This window comes from Aspergillus homomorphus (genome assembly GCF_003184865.1).
Source record: "Aspergillus homomorphus CBS 101889 unplaced genomic scaffold BO97scaffold_25, whole genome shotgun sequence".
Taxonomy (NCBI): domain Eukaryota; kingdom Fungi; phylum Ascomycota; class Eurotiomycetes; order Eurotiales; family Aspergillaceae; genus Aspergillus; species Aspergillus homomorphus.
Genome location: NW_020291911.1, coordinates 123,335 through 137,873, shown reverse-complemented (window position 1 = coordinate 137,873; position 14,539 = coordinate 123,335). Strand labels below are relative to the sequence as shown.

The following is a 14,539-nucleotide window of genomic DNA, read 5'->3' as shown; positions in this document are numbered from 1 at the left end:
TCTTGGAGGGAAATGACTCTTCCACCGTTTTGTGTATACCATGTAGACTTACAAGTCTCACGTCCAATATCCTATAAATTGAATATCTCGCCCCTGCGGTTTTAGGAGCAACCCCCCCGGATTGCTCTGCAATGGCAACAGAGTACGATTCGGTGGAAGGTAGGCCACACCCATCCCCATGATCCACATCAGAAGGTCGACTCACTCTGGACACGCACTTGTGTGCTTATCCCACGTTCAGGGCCACTCAGTGAGCATCTAGCCTCGAAGAGAACAAGTCACCACGATAGTATCCGCCGAAAATCATGCTTAGTCCTGTGAAATATCATGATGTGAAGAATGATTGGATTATTGTCGCACTGTATATAGTATAATAATCTATATCGCAGCCTATATCGCGGCAACAACATCCCGCAACACCTTCACAAGGGACGTGAGTTCCTCCTCTATCTCAAATTAGCAAGCATACTCGCCATCTCGTTATCGGGTTGACCTCACCAGTGTTATAGTGCAGCATACTAATCCGCACAACGCCATCCTCAATATCCTCCAGCCCGATAATATCCTTAACCAGTCGGTGGCTATACATATGTCCACTTCGGAAACCAAAGGGCGATCGCTTCTCGACCTCCTCCACGAACGCCTGGCTCTTAATTCCCCTGACCACAAAGCTGATCACGGGGACCCGAAGCTCCTTGCTTGCGGAGGGTTCCCCGTAGATTGTGATGCGCTCCTCTTCGTTCAGATAGTCCAGAAGAATCTTCTGCAGCTTTTCCTCGAACGTAGCGATCTGGTCCCATGCAGCCGAGACATCCGAGCCAAGGTACTCCAGCACGCGGGGGATGCTCTGTGTCATTTCGTAGCTGGCGGACGCCAGGTTGAGCTTCAGGTCGAGGGTTTCGGTGCTCTTGAAGTAGTGGCACAGCGGGCTGATCTGGTCGTGAATCCGCGAGGCGGCGTACAGTTGGGCGATGTGGGGGCCGTAGACTTTGTACCACGAGAAGGCCTGTTTGTGTCAGTGGGTACTTACTGACAGACCTTGCACACTTACGTAGATATCGACGTCAAGGTCCTTGACATCCACTTGGCGGTGAGGAGCAAGAGCGACGCCGTCGACGCATACCAGAGCCTAAAGCGCGTGAGACATGATCGCAAATTGCAGCAGGGACTCATACGCGAGGATACTGATGCACTATTTCAGAAATCTTCTTGACATCGCTAATGGTGCCCGTGATGTTCGAGGCGTGCGGAAAAGCCACGAGCCTCGTCTTCTCGGACAACAACGACTTCAGCTCATCGGGGTCGCAAATGGGGTTCTGACGGTCGGAAGCCGACCACCACTTGACAGTGAGTCCCAGTCGCTTTGCGATTCTGTCCCAGGCGGCGGAATTGGCCTCGTGGTTCAATTTCGACACGATCAGCTCGTCTCCGGGCTGGAAGTCGAGGGCGGTCGACAAGTTGTGGAGGAGCTGCGTGGTCGATACGCCCAGGCAGATCTGAAGGGAGTGTTCGGTCAGTATTGTGATGGATTGAGTCGAGTTATCGTACCTCCTCGGGCTTTGCGTTGATGAACTTGGCTGCGGCTTCGTAGCCGAGACCGTAGGCGGCGGTTGACGCTTTGGCGACCTTGTAGGTGGCACCCAATTGAACGTTGGTGGTTTTGAGGTAGTTCGTGATCCTGCAACGGAGTCATATGAGAAGGTGCTCTTCCTAATGCTTTCACAAACATACGATTCAATGACTGTATCCAAGGCTTGGCTGCCTCCCGCGTTGTCGAGAAATACCTGTTCCTGATTCAGAGCTGGAAAGCGAGATCGAGCCTCAGCAATGTTGAAAGTCATCTTGCTTGCAACTTAAAGGAGATAGTATGGCTGTAGATAGAGGGAGAAATGATGTGGATGTTGTTTTCATCAGAGCGTGACTGAGAGAGAGGGGAGACGATAAGACAAGAAGAAGCTCCCCTCCCCCGCTTGGTACAGATCGACTTCCTTCCTTCCACTTTCTACTCCGTACGCCAACAAAACATTCTTCCCCTCTTTCTCTCCCCACTTCTCAGAGATACTTTCCATTCAAACAACACCACCTTGCAGGGATATCGCCACGTTAATATATCGTGCCATGCGTGTGCAAGTGCACAAGGATGACATCTTTGCCCTATATACCAGTAGACTGGTCTGCCAAGACGCAACAGCCAGTTTCGCCTCGGTTATCTGCTGCATGCGGAGGGATGGTGACATTACTGTGCCACTTCGATACCACCTCCCCAGGTGAAACCGCGTCAAATCTTATCCAATCCAATAGTGGACGATACATCACAGTCGATTGACTGGCGGACTACCCGACTGCCACCCATGGATCGAATCCAGATGCTCCAAGCGGCCCAATGCCTGAGCTGGAGCTTATTTCTAAGAGACGCACGACAAAGGCCCAGAATCGGTCAAAGTTATTTTATGAAGAGCAGACGCCTAGCTGGAACCCTTCGCCCTCCGACCTTCTTATCGGTCTGCGACTGCCTGATCGCATGTGGCATCCAATTGTGGGCCGCCACAGCTGTCATCCAGCAGGGGTGCTTATCTTGCTTATCTGACCCTGGGGCATCGATCATCGATGGGAGCCTGCAGGGTTTAGTCAATCGTCGGGCTATCTGCAAATAGTTCGTGGGTGCGACTGAGTGTGCGGCAGTTTCATCCCTTGCGTCGGGCTCATTATAATTGCTTTTGCGCATCCGGCTGGCCGCCTTGGGGCGTCATCTCAATCGCATCTCAGACCACAACGGACGACTCCAAACCGCAGCTATGAAGTTCAATCGGCCTCATTTCCATGTGGCCCAGTCGAGGTCTGCTTTTGCAGAGGGGAATTCTCGATGGACGAATCTCGATCTTGATCCGGTGCCTTTGCATCGCCGAAAATGGGGCCCTCTCAGCTTCATCTGTGCGACTTCTCCAGACATTCAGTCCGCAATTTCGCTAATCAGTGCTAGCTTATTGGATATCGGACGCTTTTAATGTGGCTACATGGCAGTTCGCTAGCAGCATCATTGCCGTCGGCCTCAGCTGGCGCGAATCACTCGCCATCGTCGCCATCTCCTTTTTCATCATATCGTTTGTCATTGCCGGAAATGGCGCGGTGGGTGCGATTTATCATGTCCCTTTTCCAGTGATCGCGCGAGCAAGCTGGGGCTTCTGGGGATCATATGTCGCCATCGTCTCTCGGGTTATCTTGGCGCTGTTTTGGTTTGCCATTCACAATGTCAACGGAGGAAATGCAGTGCGGGTCATGATCGGCGCCATCTGGCCCAGTTTTTTGAAGCTGAAAAACGACATCCCGGAAGACCAGGGAATCACCACGAACGGCATGGTGAGCTACATGATCTTTTGGATCATCCAGCTGCCTTTCCTCTGCATCCACCCGAACAAAGTGCGGTGGCTGTTCGTGGTCAAGTCTATCATTGTTCCGATCGCTTGGATTGCCATTTTGATCTGGGCTTTTGTTGCCGAGGGCGGAGGGGATATGTTTGCGCAGAAGCCGACGGTGTCCAGATCGAAGTATAGCTGGGTGTTTTTGTCGAGCATGACTGCAGTCCTTGGCAATTACGCGACATTGAGTGTGAACCAGGTATGCCCTCCTCCTTAAGATCACTGGCGAGAGTGTCTAACGCGGTGCAGTCCGATTTCTCTCGATACTCGCGGGTCACCCCAAAGTGGCAGCTTCTGTACGTTCCAATGCTGCCGATCGTGTTTACATTCATCTCGTTCATCGGCATTGCTGCTTCTTCGGCGGGCCAGGCCCGTTACGGTGGCACGATCCCATGGGACCCGATCGACTTGATCAGTCACTGGTCGAGTCGAGCGTGTCGGTTCTTTGCAGCATTCTCGTTTCTGCTGGCTTCTTTGGGAGTCAATATCTCTGCCAACTCGATCTCGGCGGCGAACGATCTGATGGCACTGTTCCCGGGTCATGTCAATCTCCGACGGGGCCAGATTATTTGTGGATTGGTATCCTGGGCTCTTGTTCCGTGGAAGATCCTCGAGTCGGCGGGCAGCTTCATGAACTTCATGTCTGCATATGCGATCTTCCTCGGGCCAATTGCTGCGATCATGCTGTGGGACTTTTGGGTTCTGAAGCGGCGGAAATACGACACCTTGGCGCTGTATCAGCCGCACAATCCGATCTACCGGTACACCTGGGGGGTGAACTGGCGAGCCATTGTGGGGTTTGTGGTGGGCGTGGTACCGAGTCTGCCGGGGTTGATCAACTCGGTGAACGGGAGTATCTCGGTGGGCGTGGGGATTCACCCGTATCAGTTCGGGTGGCTGTTGGGGTTTGTGGCCACCAGCATTGTCTATGTGGGGCTGTCGTTCTGGCTCCCCGCACGCGAGTCGATCATAGCGGAGGCTGTGATGGCCGAGGAGATCTACGAGGGGCGAGACGGAGTGGAGGGAGTGTCGGGCTCAGACGAGGCGTTGCACGAGGAGAAGGTAAAGGTGTAACGCAGCGGGACTTTATATCATTTACTGTACGCAGCAGGAGTTCCGCAGATTTAGTTCCGCAAATTTGAAGCCGCAACGCAAATCCATTTAATACCCACCAACGCCAGTAACTAAAGAGAGAGCACACAATCAATCAAACATCCAAACCCGCGCCGCGCGCGTAAACCAAGGCCTCCTTGAGCACCTTACTAACAGCCGACGAAGCCCTACCGACCTCGCCACCATCCTGGCGCGCACTCTCGACGCCGCGCTCAACCGCCTTGAGGAACTTCGCCCCGAAAACACGGAACCGATCCTCGCGCGTCTCATACATCTCGCCCTCCTCATCCCTCGGCTGCCCAAACAGATTCAAATACACATACGGCTGAGCCGTCTTGGGGAGCATATGCGCCTCGACGGAGGCGAGAGGGAACTCCCAATTCGCGACGCCACCCGCAACTTTAACATTCGCATCCCCGTCCCCCATAGCCACATCCCCATTCCTATCCCCATCATCCCCCCCAATTCCCACAGCTAAAAAACCCGCTAAGACCCCCAGAATCCTAACGACAGGCCTCCCCTGGGTCCCCGCCTTGCCAAACGCCGCGCGGGAAGCAGACCACTTCGCCGACTCATCAGTATGCCAGCCGAGCACACTGAGAAAGCAATTCAGAGTCTTAATCCACCCACCCGCACAACCCACAACCTCGGCGCCCGCAACCTCCACCAACCAGGCTAGAACCTCGACGGCGGTGCCCCGCACATCAGCAGCCAGATGCGTCATGCCGGCGCGCACGAACGGCAGGAGCTGGGCGACGTGGTCCTGGACGTCGCGGGGCGGGAGCAGACGGAACAGACGGAGGAGGTTGGTGCGGACTGAGGCGCTGCTGTCGAGGATCAGTGGCGTGAGGGTTTGGAGGAGCGTGGCGGTTGGTTGTGGCGGCGCCCTGCCGCTGGGCGTGAGGTTGGAGAGGTGCGTGGTGAGATGCGCGAGAGCGTCGCGGCGCTGGGTGTCGGATTTGGAGGACAGGAGGGACACGTTATGCGTGAACTGGCTGCTGCTTGTCGGTGCGTGCAGGGTTAGGGATTGTTGCGTTAGGGTTATGCCTATCCTCTTGTTAGTATCTTTGCTTTCCTCTCAGAGGGGTGAAGGGGGTGGGGGTAAAAGGGGGACTACTCTTGGCTTTGAAGCTTGTGTCGGTGAAGTTATCCGGCTTGACTTTAGTTTTGCCGACTTTTAGTTTCGCTTTCTGGCTCTTGGTTAGTTTCTGGATGTATGGCGTGGATGCATGTATGCATGCATGTATGTATGATGATGGGCCGGGCGGATGGGTGGGTGTACTTGGAAGTCCTTCTGTTTCTCCTTCTTCTTCTTGGCGCTGGAGCCCATTTTGAATCCTCTGACGTCCCGGTCGGCGACGGTTCTACGGTTTGAGGTCTAGGTGCGCTGTTGCGTGCTGGCCAGGTCGTGGTGTCGTTGGTTTGCGCGATTTGGACGGCCGATGATTTTTTATACTGTCACGTGAGGTCATGTGAGAGACGTTCTGTGGCGCCATTGGCCCGTGGGAGTATAACACATCCCGGATGGATGTATGTTGCGAGAGCCCTGAGCAGAGCACAGCGCATTAGAAAACAATAAATCAATACATCGATCACCAGGATATAAAGATTTCCGGGGGAGAACCCCCGGACCCCCCTTCTCTTCAGCTCCCTGGAACCCTCATACAACCCACTATACCTAGATACAATAAGTCCCCGAACAGGCAAGCATGAGGTCACATAGGCAGTGCGTACCTGCCCTAAAACCACCGATAAACAAACCGCCGACTTCACGGCACCACCACCACCATAAAACAAACCACAGCATATACGTACCTACCTCATACCCATCCCTACCATATAATATCCATACACCTAGCCACCAGACCCAGAGCCAAACAAAAGAATGGACCGCACAGCCCTCCGCCAGCGCCACCCCAGCACCAGCACCACCCTCCCCCCACTAACACCCAAAAGCATCCCCCAAGAACCAGACGTGAACCCCTACCTCCTCTCCGAAAAGATCACCTGGCGCAGCCAGGCAACATGGACAACGCTGCACCACGAAACAAGCAACATCTACACGCACCTAATCCCCGCGCTAATCTTCTCAAGTCTAAGCCTGGTCACAACCCTCCCAAACCTGCACCTAGCAAGCTGCACAATCTGCCTGCTCCTCTCAGCAGCCTACCACGCCAACAACCACCGCTCGCCCTACGCCCTGAAAGCCGACTACTGCGGGATCCTGCAGTTACTGGTCGTGAACTTCGGAACGGGGCTGCATTATGCGTTCGGGGATCGGAGGTGGCGCAATGGGTATATTGTTTTGGTTTGTCTCCCCCGGGCCATCAACCTTCCCATCAAACCTTACTAGCTAACCCCAAAGGGAAAAAAAAAAAAGACAATCCTCCTAGCCCTCCCCTCGATAACCCTCCACCTGCACCCCTCGCTCTCACGACGCGAGATACCAACAAGTAGCAAGACGCCCCAAGAAAAGATCGACCCAAACCGTACCCTCCGAGTTACCTCGTTGATTGTCACCGGCCTGAGCGCGCTAATCCCCATCGCGCATCTGTATGCGCTGCGCGGGTCTGCGTATCTCGTTGCTGTCGGGGTGGGTTGGTATATCCTTGAAGGGGTGGTGATGATTGTTGGGGCGGTGGTTTATTTGGTTTGTTATTCCCCCCCCATCCTTTACTTTCTACCAGGGTTGATGGGGAGAGAGAGAGAGAGAGAGAGAGTCAATTGGGGAAGGAGGATAGGCTAACACCTCACCTTGAACAGAAAGAAATTCCCGAGAGCTGGTACCCCGACAATAAAGTGTTCGCGCTGTGGTCGTCGCATGCCTTTTGGCATGTGCTCGTTGTCTTGGGCATGGTGGCGCATTCGATGGGGTTGGTCTGTGCTATGAGGGTTGTGAGGGAGTAGACCCGGGTAAAGGGGTGATGCGTTGGGATAGGTTGACTGGATGAGGATGTGTTACTAGGGACGATAGGCTTGTTGTGACTATACCTAGAGCAGTCGTGTAGAGGAAAGTTGGCGGTACTGACACTTCAGCATCGAGGTAGACATACCTCCGGCCCAGCAGGCAGAACAGAGACACAAGACTAGACTGGAATAACTACATTCTTACCTTACCTATGCATCCTACCATCCATACATCCCAACACTCCTAGCTACAAGCTACTCAAACAATCAATCATGATCATCAATCTCAATTCCACTAACAAAACCATAACCATAACCATAACCATAGACATCGACATCAATCAACATCAACATAAACATAAACATATACTCATCCATAATTCTATCAACCAAATCAAAAGCCAAACGATGATGCGCACTTCTGCCCGGTCCCGAGTCTCAACAAACCAAATGGAAAGAAAATCACAAACATAAAGACCGGGAGCCGGGACAGACGCGATTGTATCAAGCAAGAAAAAGCACAAACAAAAATCACAACATCAAGCTAATCAATCCGCCCCAGGAGATAAGAGAAGAGGGGCGGGTCATCATGCGATCTTTCCACCACCCACAAAATAATTCAAGCCATTATCTGCTGCTTCTGGCCATCCCCGAAAAAAAAGATAAGAGAAATTCCCACATGTCGACTCGAGAAAAGGTTCATTAAAACAGACCCGATGCGAACCCCCTCGGCTAGCGAGTCGTTCATGCATCTTGGATTCGATCGAGACGGGAGTCGACTGCGGTCATCATGTCTTCTATGTCATGGAAAGGGTTCGAAGGAGTGTTGATAGGGATAGTCGAGAACGATAGTACGTATCGTGTGTCGACGATTATCGAGATTAAGGTAAGAAGGGAGAAAGAAAAAAAAAGGTGAGGCGATTAAGCTGCGCTCACAAACTCATCGTCAGCCATTCCCACTCCTGACTGGCTCCCTGACCGCCAGCAATACTGTGATTGACAGGGTTGGCAGCAGCCGGGGGCATGGCCGGCGCCAACGGGACTACCTTCGAGCGACCCGCCGACGAGAGACTCGACTTGCTCGGATCATCGACAGCGTCCGCGTCCGTGGCCTTTTCCAGCCGGCGCTGACGCTTGGGCACCACCTGAACCGAGGTACGAGCCTGGCCAGGCGAGGACGTCGACGGGGTGGACTTCGGGGGCGCAGCCGCAATGGGCACCACTCCCGCAGCACGGCTGGAGGAGGGCGGGCCGCTGGACATGGCAGGCGGGGACTCCGACGAGGTCGTGCCACTCTGAGCCCGGCTCGACGTGGGCGTGGTCACACTCGCCTGTTGCACCGAGTTCTTGCGCGCGGACTTCTTGGACGACCGCGACGCACCCACCGCGAGACTGTTGGCACTGCTGCGGTTGCGCTTTTTGATCACGTCTGTCTTGAGCGACAGGGGCCGTACCACACCATGCAACTTCAGGAACAAGCCACAAGCGTTACACAGCGGCTGTCCCTCCGGGTTGCGCCGCCACAAGGGGGTCGTCTGCGTGAAACAGTTCGTGCAGGTGGTCGGCCCGCTGCTCTCGCCGTTCTTGGAACCCCCGGGGCTGGCCGGACGGGAGGGCACGGCACTGCTCAATCCAGACTCGGGCGGGGTGTTGGGCGACGTATGAGAGGTATTATTGGCGTTCATGCTCTGGCGCAGTAGTTGCGAGGTGTTGGGGCTAGAGGTCGTGCGGGCAATCTTCTGTCGACGGGGATCCTGCTCCCGGTTGCGGACCTCGCTGACCGAGGCAGCCGACCCGTGCGTGCGGCCCAGGCTACCGGCTTGGCCCCACTCACTCGGGGTGTCCATCATGTCAGCCGACCCGATCGTCACATGCTTCCGATGCTGAGCCGCAAAGCCAGGCAGGGAGTGAAATGAGCCGGGGAACTGCGCATCCCACTGCAATCCCGCACTCAGTTCCGCAGCCTCATCGGCCAGATCGTGGGGCATGGCCAATCCGGCCCGGTCGGAGAATTGATTGCCGTCGTCGTCCTCGTTGTCCGAATCCGCTCCGAAGCTGAACATGGCTGCATGGGAAGCACCAGTCCCGAAGTCGCCCAGCACCTGGGTCGGATCCACGTGTTGCGGCTGAGGAATGGGGTAGCCCGGCGAATGCATCGACGAGGGAGGGTTGCTGGCGTGGTGCGACTGGTCCTGGTTCTGGTTGTACATGTAACGCGGCTGCAACGAAGCCGACAAGTTCGAAGATCGATGCGTGACGTAGTTGGGAACCCGCCGCTGCGTGCGCGCATCAATCGACGGCATGTCAAAGTACAGATTGTGCTCGCCATCGTAGGCCGGCTGCGGCGTCGAGGCCGTGGACTGGTACCCCGACGGGGGCGGAGAAAAGAAATCGGTCGAGTTCAGGGACGAGGCCACAGGCGTGTGCGCATACAGATTGGCGAACGGATTTCCGGATGTCATGGGCGAGTCGCTCGGGGAAAACGTGAAGTTGGTCTGGTAGGGGCCAGCCGAGGTCAAGATCGGGTCGTCCCCAAGGTTGAACGTATCCAGCCCAAAGGGCATATTGGCAATCGTCTGGTTGGCCGGATGGGAGGGTTGGTGGTTGGCATGGTGCAATGCGAATGCCGACGACGCATCCAGTGTGTAGTCGGGCACAGCGCCCGCCAGGTCGGGGTCGTGGTGAGCCAGCATCGCGTTCGACATGGGCGGCACTTGCGGGGACGCTTCGGCCGGTCGCTTGCGGGTGGGAACTTGCAGACCAAAGAACTGACGCTCGTCAATGCTGGTTTTCCGAACACGACGAGGCACGTATCCAAATTCGCTGTTCTTCCGCTGGTCTTGAGGCGGATGGGTAAAAGAGGCAGGGACTGGGGTGGGCTCCGCCAGGTGTTCCTTGCGAGACGATTTGATCGGGATAGCCGCTGAGGCCGCTTCGCCCTTGGTGGCCACCGGAGAGGGATGGTCGGAGGGGGATTCAAAGGGGACAATGAAGTCATCGAGGTTCATGGGATCCGCGGCCAGGTCGGTGGTGGTGGAGGGTTGATGCAAGGCGGTGGGCGTTCGATTAGACAAACGCAGCTGGGCGATCCCACTGGGACCGGAAATACTGTGTCTGGTCGACATGCTGCCATGAAGGAGGAACGGTGAGCGATCATTCCCACCAGAGCGACCGTGCGACCGTGGGGAGGGAATCCGGAGAGCGCCACCTACCTCGATTGCTCGACGCGTTCCCGTTCCTTGCGTCTCAAACTCATAGCCATCATCCGCCAGGTCAAATTCTCCATACGCTCCTGGTTGGGGAGCTGGGCTTTGGTCCTAGAATAGAGCTTCCATATCTGAGTTGCCAAGGGATCGTTCCTTTGCATCTCATCCGAACAGTCGGTACTCTCACGGGGGGACTTCCATTCGGGGAAGAGGGAATCGTGCAGTAAGCCGTCGTGAGCCTGGGAGGAATCGGCGGGAGAAATGGGAGAATCGAAAGAGAGATCGTCGGAGAGTTGTGAAGAAGAAGGAGGAAGACGATAGTTGTTGTTGTGATTAGTGGTGGTGGTGGAAGAACGGCGGTCGGAGTCGGCGGAATGTAAGGTCGAGGCAAATGCCGCGGATTGCGTCGGTCGCACACCACTCATCCCAGACATCATGGAGGGGGAGAGAGGGCGTGATTGGTAGAGCCCACGAGGGGCAGACCGGGCGGAAGTTGGAAACAGGGCAAACTGATGGAATCAAATGATTAATCAGAGGGGTCTCAGCCCGGGCCAGATAAGAGCTGCAGAAGAATGGCGATCGGGAAAGACGGCGAAAATAGACCAGAGCGGGAAAGGCGATAAGAAAAGTGAGTGGGTGTGGGTGGAAGGGAAGAAGAAGAGCGCAGGAGGGGAAACAGGAAAAAGGAAAATGGATGGATGGATGGATGGATTGATTGATTGATTGATTGATTGGGGGGATGAAACGCACCACCAGTGGCAGGGGGGTGGGAAGAGAATAGAAACAAGAATGACAGAAAGAAGACAAGCAGAAAAGTGAAGTGCGGAGAGAGAGAGAGGAGGAGGAGGAGGAGAGAGAGGGAGAGAGAGAGTCTGTCAGTGTGTCTCTGTTCTGTCGGAGGGTCGGAGAGGAAGGGAGGGAAAGAAACGGGAAAGAGGAGAGAGAGAGAGAGAGAGAGAGAGGAAAGTCGGAGAAGTGCAAGTGGTGGGGATGCACGAGGAAATGAATATCGATTATTCCTCTCTACCCGCCTTAAACGAAAAAACAGTCACCTTTCCACCACTCCCTCTCTCTCTCTCTCTCTCTCTTGGTCCTTCCTGGCAATGCTGTTCAATGCTGCTTCTCTGCTGTCTGTCCCCCGGATAATAATCGGACACAGATCCCAGTAGACTTGCAACGTTTGAGGGGGGTAGAAAAAAAAAGGTAAAATAGAATGATAGCAACAGTAGGCAGGTATGAACGGAGAAGAGTGGGCAAAGTATGAATATAATGATGTCAAAAAGGATCTCAAGCCCACTTCTGGTCTCCAGAACAGACAACTCTCTCTTTTTGGAATCAATATTAATAGAGGATTGAGATTGACCAGAAGGAAGAGAACGCGATGCGAATAATAATCAGTCAATCAATCATTCCATCCATCCATCCATCCATCGATCTCTCCCAAAGAGGCGATGACGGTAATTCAGCCGGAAGTGCAGGTGTGCAGGACACACAAAAGCTACTTTCTAGTGGAGAAGGAGACAACCAGGGAAAAGAAAAAGAAAAAGAACAAGAGAAAAGTGGTGAGACCAATCGAGTCAATCAACGGCCGTGCTTTTGACTTCGATCGCAGCTTGGATGCAACTCCCTGGCCCTTTCTGCGCCGGCTTTTCCTGTTTCAATCCATGGGTGGTGGTGCGTGCATACCTGGTAGGTTATGGGTTCGGGAATAGAGAGAAGAGTTTCCCCCCGTCGGTTCCACCTGAAGGAGTGGGAAAGGTAGCAATTACACAGGGCCGGGGGTTGCCTGGTCGAGAGGAGACACGCAATGGAATGAGGTTCGTGGTGTTGCTGATGCTGATACTGTTGCGGTTGCTGATGTTGTTGTCGGTAGTTGTTGCTGGCTGGCTGGCTGGCTGCGGATGGAGGGGCTAGACCCTTCCAGCACACATGACGCGGTGGTAAACTATATTCGGAAGAAGAGCAATGAGAAAAGGAAAAAGGAAAGAAGAAAAGATGGAAAGATGGAGGGCGGGGAGAGAGAGAAGCAGAAGACTAGAACGAGATTAATTAAGAGGAAAGAAGAAGGAGGAGGAGGAGGAGGAGGAGGAGGAGGAGGAGAAACACTGGATCCAAGGGCTGGATGTACTGAGTACTAGTAGTCCCCCAGTCTGACAACCCCGTCAGTAATATTCCCCGACACAGAGGCAAAATCAATGACAGATGACGATGGAGACCAGACAACATTAATCAAGAGGATTTAGAGGAGGGGAAAAGGTGGGTTCGGGAGGGTGAAGGACAGAAGAACAGAGGAACAGAAAGAGAGAGAGAGATCTAATTATCATTCAAGACTTACGGCAGTGGTTCTTGATTTGCCAATGGGACCACAGTCTTCGGTCGCCATGAAGTGTACAGTACTTAAATTATTGTTATAGTGAGACTCTAGGCAAAAGTAGTCTATCCCGATGGTCCGCCAATAGGTTAAATTGGGGCAGTGAGTCCGAATCCATGATTGATCCACCTCCCGTACCGAACGAACGGGCTGTCGGTCGCTGATTTGTCCTTGGCAGCGGGCTCTGGTAATTTATACTGTCCGTTCCGCTGTCTGGAGGATTGCGGCGATGGTGATGTGAAGTCGGTGGACGAGACAGACAAAAGATAGAAGCAGAAAGGGGATACCAGGCAAGTTGGACTACCAGAACAAGAGCAAGCACCCTTCCAATCTCCCTCCCATTGAGAATGCAGACCCGATGATGTCTCTGATTCATCGCGATGTCGGGTATCAACCTCACACACACTCTCTGTCTCATACTGCTGCTCTAGAGGACATTGCTTCTCCCCTCTGTCCCTCCATTGCCCCTCCTTCACCCTCCCTCGGCCTAGATCCGCTGGCAGGATGGAGGCAATCTCCATCCAGCCATGCAGTAGCCGCACCACTAAAGGAATGCATTGCAGTCCTTAGGCAGGTTCTGTTTAAGATCCCAAGAAAAAGCACTGCCGTGGCCGGGAAAAAAAACTCAAGCTAAGGTACAGTAAGCTCGGTGCAAAGTGCAGTGCAAGTGCAGGGGACAATCAACCCCCGGGTGCGACAGGCTAACCCGTACCGCAGTAATACCGAAACCGCCAAACCTGCACGTCTGAAAACTAGCGGTTATTTTGGATGAGAGACGGGGACTTTCTCGAAGACACTACTAAAAGTGTAAGCTGCGCAATTTAGATTAACTTCGAAGAATGGGAAGCAATTGGATAGGCTCCTGCTGCCTTGGGGTTAGCCGCAGCTCTTGTGGGGGAGGTTTTTCCGAATACACGAAGCTTCTCTTCCGGTGGCAGAAAGTCAGAGAGAGAATAAGCAAGGACATCGATCACTTTTTAGGGAACTCCAGCTAGTTTTGTCATGTCGGTCATGGTCTGATGATGTATAACTAACACCATTTAGCGTGAGAGGGTCAGAATTTTTGACATCAACTTATTGAGGCCGATTGATGACTGCACTAAGCTCACATCCACCAGAAGGCGAGCAACCTTAATACTGGGCTGTCTGAAAAGCCATGTGCCTGACCTGACAGTGGTCCGTCCTGATCAACCAAAGAGCATGGTGGGAATTTGGGGTGGGAGGGGAGGAGACGGAAGGGAGGTCCTCGTCCGGCCCAGACGGACTGCCCGGAAAGAAGATGTGTCCATGTCCCCGCCCCGCCGTGGACAGTAGAAGGTGGACACTGCACACTGCACACTGCACACTGCACACTGGGCTGAGTACGTTCACGATGACGGTTGCGATGACTTCGCCGACCCTGTCAGTGGTTGGTAGGGTCGCTGCTCACTTCTAGTGCTCCGGCTTGTCTGTGGACCTGTCTTCTGGACCCGGAGGGACGGGCATAGGTCCGGATCGGACGCACCGTCTCCGATCAACGGCGCGGT

The 14,539-nt window shown here is 54.2% G+C and overlaps 5 protein-coding genes across 5 annotated transcripts; 2 read left to right on the top strand and 3 right to left on the bottom strand.

Annotated features, from left to right (window-relative positions):
- Nucleotides 1–358: 358 nt before the first annotated feature.
- Nucleotides 359–2,115, bottom strand: BO97DRAFT_371333 (putative aminotransferase). Its single transcript, XM_025692812.1, has 6 exons — nt 1,732–2,115; nt 1,549–1,678; nt 1,176–1,496; nt 1,052–1,129; nt 499–1,006; nt 359–446 (listed from the first exon to the last, which is right to left on the bottom strand). Exons 1-6 carry the CDS (start codon nt 1,839–1,841, stop codon nt 391–393), a joined length of 1,203 nt encoding a protein of 400 aa, XP_025550127.1. The 5' UTR covers nt 1,842–2,115; the 3' UTR covers nt 359–390.
- A 680-nt stretch (nt 2,116–2,795) lies between these two features.
- BO97DRAFT_371331 (nucleobase cation symporter-1 family protein) lies at nt 2,796–4,538 on the top strand (the record flags this gene model as incomplete). The annotated part of the gene is made up of 3 exons (XM_025692811.1): nt 2,796–2,931; nt 2,981–3,615; nt 3,666–4,538. The coding sequence occupies 3 exons, from the start codon at nt 2,796–2,798 to the stop codon at nt 4,488–4,490; spliced, it is 1,596 nt and encodes a 531-aa protein (XP_025550126.1). The 3' UTR covers nt 4,491–4,538.
- An 85-nt stretch (nt 4,539–4,623) lies between these two features.
- Nucleotides 4,624–5,859, bottom strand: BO97DRAFT_435567 (IPI1/TEX10 family protein; the record flags this gene model as incomplete). The annotated part of the gene is made up of 3 exons (XM_025697738.1): nt 4,624–5,576; nt 5,647–5,719; nt 5,812–5,859. 3 exons carry the CDS (start codon nt 5,857–5,859, stop codon nt 4,624–4,626), a joined length of 1,074 nt encoding a protein of 357 aa, XP_025550125.1.
- A 1,158-nt stretch (nt 5,860–7,017) lies between these two features.
- Nucleotides 7,018–7,436, top strand: BO97DRAFT_348112 (hemolysin-III family protein; the record flags this gene model as incomplete). Its single annotated transcript, XM_025691873.1, has 2 exons — nt 7,018–7,179; nt 7,293–7,436. Coding segments are annotated over 2 exons (306 nt in total), but the record flags the coding sequence as incomplete, so codon positions are not given.
- A 932-nt stretch (nt 7,437–8,368) lies between these two features.
- BO97DRAFT_454669 (uncharacterized protein) lies at nt 8,369–13,015 on the bottom strand (the record flags this gene model as incomplete). Its single annotated transcript, XM_025699120.1, has 7 exons — nt 8,369–8,548; nt 8,582–8,731; nt 8,762–8,865; nt 8,896–10,529; nt 10,649–11,151; nt 12,329–12,587; nt 12,978–13,015. Coding segments are annotated over 7 exons (2,868 nt in total), but the record flags the coding sequence as incomplete, so codon positions are not given.
- Nucleotides 13,016–14,539: the final 1,524 nt, after the last annotated feature.